Consider the following 6,158-nt stretch of genomic DNA (forward strand, 5'->3'; position numbering starts at 1 on the left):
CAGAGACTCCACACACTCAGTTACACACACACAGACGCTCCACTCAGGGAGACGCACGATAACTTGGATTCAGACGACCTGAGAGGTGTCAGACATGCTCAGCAGGTGTGCTGCGTATGCCCCCCCCTTCTCTCCGTCTCATCACCTTGTACCTCGATCTCCCCGAGTATCAGCCCTACATGGATATTGCAGTGGAGTGTTTACGATCATCCTCAGCTTGACATGCTTTCAGAAAGTGTGACAAATACACAAAAACAAAAGTCTCTTCTCTTCTAGTGAAGCGTGGGAACGATGTCCTCATGTGGCGCAAACGCTCCCGTAAAAGTTAGTCCATCTTCAGTCTGCAGCAGGGAAAGATCTGGATCCTCCTCTGGTCCTCACGTCGTTACAAATATCCACCGGAGGGTGTTTGTGTCGAAGGAAAGAAACGAAAAGCATGGTGAGTACTCCAGGTGCTTCTGGGTGTTAGAGCAGCGCTGGTCTCAGGTCAGTGATGAATCTCATCAGCAGCAGCGGCTGATTGGAGGATACTTCTTGGCTTCTCCCCTTGGGCGCGACGGTAAATGCACTCCCCCACTGCAGCGGGGTGAACACAAAAGGCGGTTGTTCCCCAGCAGTGGAGGATCCTGCTGATCTGGACTCTGCACTACAACTGAAGCTGCTGCAAGGATCGTACTCTGAAATAATCTCTCTCTCTCTCTCTCTCTCTATCTCTATATATATATAATATATATATATATATATATATATTATATTATATATTATAATATATCTATATTTATAGATATAATATATATTATACTATACCTATATAGTACCTAAATAGGCTTATTATATATCTATATAGAATATATTATATTATATAGAAATACTATATATATATTAATGTATGATCTAATATAGTATATTATATCTCTATATATATCATCTATATAGTTATCTATATATATTTCTATTATAATCTATATTTAATAATATCTTATATGATATATCTATAGGTGATAGGTATGAGAGGTACGAGATATATATATATATATATAGGAATTATCTATAAATAGTATATTATATAGATATATATAGCTACATAGTATAGATATATATCTATATAGATACTATATATCTATTTATATCTATATAAATATATGTATATATTATATAATATATAATATATATATATAATCTATATATATATATAATTTTATATATACCATAAAATAATATAATAAACAGTCGCTCTCTCGTTCTGTCTAAGCTCTCCTCACCCATACCTCTCTCTCTAATCTCTATCTCTCTCTCTCTATCGGTCATCTGATTCTCTTTTTTCTCTGTCTCCTCTCTCTCACTCTCTCTCTTCTCTCTCTCGCTACTCTATCTCTCTCTCTCACTCCCTAGGTCTAGAAAGCCTGTTCCCCCTACCCGAACTATGTCTCTTGAACCACTGACTCATCTACTATGCACTGTAGTTCTCTCTCACTCTGTTTCACCTCTCTCTCCTCTCTCTCTCTCTCTCTCTCTCTCTACACTCTTTCCTCTCTCTCTCTCTATCTCTCTTCTCCTTCTCTCTCTCTCTCTCCTCTCTCTCTCACCTCGTTCACTCTCTCGCCTCTCCTCTCTCTCTCTCTCTCTCTCTCTCTCTCTCTCTCTCTCTCTCTCTCTCTCTCTCTCTCTCTCCCATTTCCAGGGCTGGGCACTTGCTCTCTTTTCTAGTCCCCCATAATTTGTACCCACACCTCATTTGCTACCCTCCCTCCTCCTCCTCACTCCCTCCTCCTCCTCCTCACTCCCTCCTCCTCCCTGCCTCTCTCTGCTTGTCTGCAGGCAACAGAGCACGACGAGGTAAAAGCTTCAAAGACTCTTCAGTGCCATCTGTAAACTGATCACCGTGGAAACACAGAACGGAAGAGGAGAATGTGTAGAGAGATACCGGCACGCTGGAACCGGACTGGAACATTTCAAAGGGGTAGACGATCCTCTCGTAGTGCGAGCGCAGCAGAGAACCGATGTTCTTGCCTGGAGGGTAGCCGAGCCTCTGGGCCACACGAGCCCAGCGCCGCTCCTTACACACCATCTCAAAACCTCCTTCATCCGTCACAATCTGGAGGAGAGAAGCAAGTTTACAAACTCTTCAGGTAAGGAACACAAATCTGCTTTCAAAGTGCAAACAATTCAACTCGTATGTACCCTCGACAGGCCGAAGAGATCGAGGATGCGCCTTTCAATATGTGGGATCTTCAAGGACGATGCCTGGACCTCCCAAAACCTGGCAATGCGGTCCAGAAAATTAAGCTTCACTCTGGTCTCCGCCTACAAAGAGATGCATGAGGGACAACCGTGATTACTGAGGCCGGTCCCACCGACATCTTTAATTATCCGTTACATTCGGGGGAAAGAGAAGAACGTACCTCCAACTCATTGAGCCTCTGGATGCGCGGTGTGAAGCGGAAAGTGTCCAACTCCACTGAAAACGGTGGTTGCCAGTCCTGTTGACAAAAGCAAAGCCATGAAGTCAAGCTGAGCAGAAGAAAAACACTAATGAACATGGACAACAGAGATTAATGAGACGGTGAGCTTAGTTTGGGCTTAACATTAGTTTAATTCTGGCTTTCAGGCTCAAGACCTTGTCCCAGCTTTAACCAGGAAGGTTAACCAAGGTCGTCGACTCAGGAGCAGGTGACGCTCACACCTAATAAAACACTGCAGTCAGTAGTGACGAGGTCACAGTACAGGATGTGGAACGGCATGATGAGACGTAATAAGGCTTTACTTTACACACTTGCACTCTGTAATCCTGTCTATGCTTTGTTTTACGTATGTAAACGCATTTGTTACAACTGAGAAGCACAAAATGCAACTGAACATAAAAGTATGTAAAAAGAAAATGACTTCTTAGAGCCGTTTAGTTTTTATAATCCGTTGTGTGTAAAGATTCTCCACATCTCATCCTGCTGATATGTTTGCAAAACTGCCGTTTCTGTTGTTGTTTTTAACGTCGCACATAAGAGTCGTCATCGCCGAGACTTGTAAACACTTTACACGCATGCTACAGATGTTACACGTAGAGCACAGTGAACGTGGCATTTCTAGAAACGTAATCCAAGCAAATATTTACCGCCGGAGGTCGAATTTTGCAGATTCCAGACTTCTCTGCGATTGGACGAATCTTGGCGATGTAGCCCAGCGGGTCCTGAAACTCCTCCCATGACGGCTCAAACACTGGACACTCCGGAGGAGGTACAAACTCTTCCCCTTCCATCGCCCTGAAGACCCACAATGCAAAGCAAGTTAAAGAACTCCAGCAGACTCACCGACGGGCAGGACAGCATTAATATTACATCCTAGAAAGTATCTTGTGTATGCAGGGCTTGTGTGTAATTTGTAGAGAACATTTAAAATCCCGAACACGTTGCATTCTTTTAAAAGACGAATGAAAGCCTTGTTCTGGTGAATTGATCCACATGTTCTTCCTGATAGCGTGGGGCAGTACATAGTGCTGTAAGGGCAGAACGTTGTGTGAAACTGATACTTGTGACAAGTAAGTTCACCGGACAACATTTTGTCTTCAGAAAAGACATTTACATGACGCACATGTCTCCCAGTAAATGTTTCCAATGATACTGAAACTAATTTTACGAAAGGCAATGCAAAGTTAATAAGTCAACTTATTTAACTGATCAGTGTATATATGAATCCTCTGCATGTTTCATAGTTGATGACGTCCCCAAGAACTTTACACAAGTCACTCAAGAGAGACATAGATAATCCCAGGATAAGGATTTTTTTGTGGTCCTGGTTAAAAACCCCTCCCCCAACGTTAGACGCAACAAAACAAATGCCATGCTCTGTTGAATCAACAAGGCCCAGCGTGGAAAAGGGCAAAAGGTTTAAGTGATGCATGATCAGTCGAAGTACAGAGCAACTATTTAATTATTTAAATACAGAAGTTATGGAAACATGTGTGTATGCACTTGATAAATAAGCATCGTTTCATGTCATGTTTGCAGAAAAGTCTTCATAGAATCGTCTTCTATTGGACATTCCTTATAAAATATACATGTTTAAAAACAAGTTAAATTGTGGGACTTTAGTGACACTTGTCCTATTTATCAGATTCTTCAAAGGCCTTCAGACAAACAATGGCGTGGAGGCCATGAACCCTAGAAGGCCATGAAAGCATCACTACTCGCAAGTGGGCTGGACTACATTCATTAATTAGTTCGCTTTAAAGAGACAAATGACAACAAATACACAATCACTCAAGTGCAGAAGCTTCATAGTGACATTTATATGTCGATGTTCAGCTAGTTAACAGTTCACAATAATACACAGCTGGCAACTGTTAGCTAACTACTAGCTACTTAACTTGGGGGAACTGGCGTTAAAACTAACATTACCTTCCAGACACAGCCATAACAACATCATTAAGAAAAATAAAATGTCTCAAATTTATTTTTTTGATATTGTGTTAGCTAGGTGTCATTAATGTCTATTCTTCCGGTCATCATGAAGTCCATTTGTGTCTATTGTTCAGCTATCAGAGGCGATAACGCTTCCAGCTAACGTTAGCATCGAGGCCTCCACGGGTTTAGGTAACTAGCATTAGTTGGCTAACGTTGACTGGAGGCTGAGGGAAAAAGTCAACCATACAACCGCAAACAAGCTAACCTAGCTTATATACTCAAATTGAAGCTAACACCCAGCTACCCTTTGTTATTCATATACATGTATGTGAAATAAGAAATGCCACATGCAGTTATTAGTTGACCCCTTTACACTACTATGTCGTTGCATTCCCCGTAACTGACCCGAAGACACCTCGATGTCCCGGGGTATGACAGGGCTGGTGGCCGCTCTCCTTCCTCTGTTGTTGTGATGACTGTTGGTTAGCTAACGTTGGCCAGCTGTGCTCGGTCCAGTTGGCTAGCTAACGCTGCTAGCAAAGTTGACCGTTTGTCAGCCTCAGTTCTCCATATACTCCGCTCAGTTCAAACACACGGCTTCAAAACATGAATGGCGGGGTTTCGTTTGATTGTAAGCCAGAGTCTCAAACTTTATCAATTATGTCGTTATCAATCATTTCCCGACCAACATCATCACTCTCTTCAAGCCATCCTATCTTTCTTGACGAGACGCCATCTTAGTTTTTTCTCACGACCGAAGCACAACCCTCGGATCTTCACACCACGTCCCTCACGTTTACTCCCTGAAAGTAGTCCCCACGTACGCCAATTCAAGTCATGTAAGTGGATGTGGGCCAGCTGTGCAGCTACGTCATGTAAACATCACGTTACCCAAAACTAAGTATAACGTTGGTATGTTTTTAATTAGTTTATTTTAGGAATAATTGTTTTCAATTTTACGATTTATTAATTAATTGTTTGTGTTTTTGTGTCTTCACATCAGAATCAGACATTTGATTGATTCCAGGGGAAATTAGGTCACGTTACAGTTTCTCCCATTCTAACAAATATATATTTAAAACATAGAGAAGTTAGAAGAATGATAGAAATGAGAATGTAAAAATATGTATATTATACTACAATATTTATCAACAATACATGTGGAAAAATTGAATTTTGAAATATGTAAAAATTAATTAAATAAATGTTTATTTACAATTTATTAAAAAATATATATATTGATGATATTATTATTATTATTATTAATAATAATAATAAAATATGGGATCTATGAGTAGGTGTGTTATAATGCACGAATAGTAAAATAAGGATATAAGCCTGTATTTTTGTATTTATATCAGCCTGTATCTCTTATTTTTACTTACTTTTTAATGGGGGGGGGGGCAGATGTGTAATGTCATATGTCTTTTAAGCCACTGGATGCCTACATTTCCCTCAGGATCAACAAAGTATTTATCTATCTATCAATCTATCTAAGTGTAAATGTAAAGTTTAAATGCAGTATTAATGAGTAAACCAGTCAACACCGTTTTGTTTTGAAATCTATGCTTCATAATACAAACATTTGAAACAAATACAAATGTAAATTAAATCTATTTAATTTGATTGAAAAAATACGTAGTATAAAAAAAAGCATGCCCCCTTTTTTGTCGTGTCATCCTATTATAATATTATTATTGTAATATTATTTTGTAGGCAGATCTGGTAGAGCTGCAGTGAAATCTTCTTTATATTCTGTTT

General features: G+C 40.0%; 1 protein-coding gene across 1 annotated transcript; it reads right to left on the minus strand.

Annotated features, from left to right (window-relative positions):
• Positions 1-465: 465 nt before the first annotated feature.
• Positions 466-5,191, minus strand: LOC115010939 (lysine-specific demethylase 5D-like). The gene is made up of 6 exons (XM_029435866.1): positions 4,803-5,191; positions 3,110-3,257; positions 2,403-2,480; positions 2,182-2,304; positions 1,799-2,095; positions 466-576 (listed from the first exon to the last, which is right to left on the minus strand). The coding sequence occupies exons 2-6, from the start codon at positions 3,251-3,253 to the stop codon at positions 466-468; spliced, it is 753 nt and encodes a 250-aa protein (XP_029291726.1). The 5' UTR covers positions 3,254-3,257; positions 4,803-5,191.
• Between the last annotated feature and the right edge of the window lie 967 nt (positions 5,192-6,158).

The sequence above is a fragment of the Cottoperca gobio genome, chromosome 7, assembly GCF_900634415.1.
Source record: "Cottoperca gobio chromosome 7, fCotGob3.1, whole genome shotgun sequence".
In the NCBI taxonomy this organism is placed as follows: domain Eukaryota; kingdom Metazoa; phylum Chordata; class Actinopteri; order Perciformes; family Bovichtidae; genus Cottoperca; species Cottoperca gobio.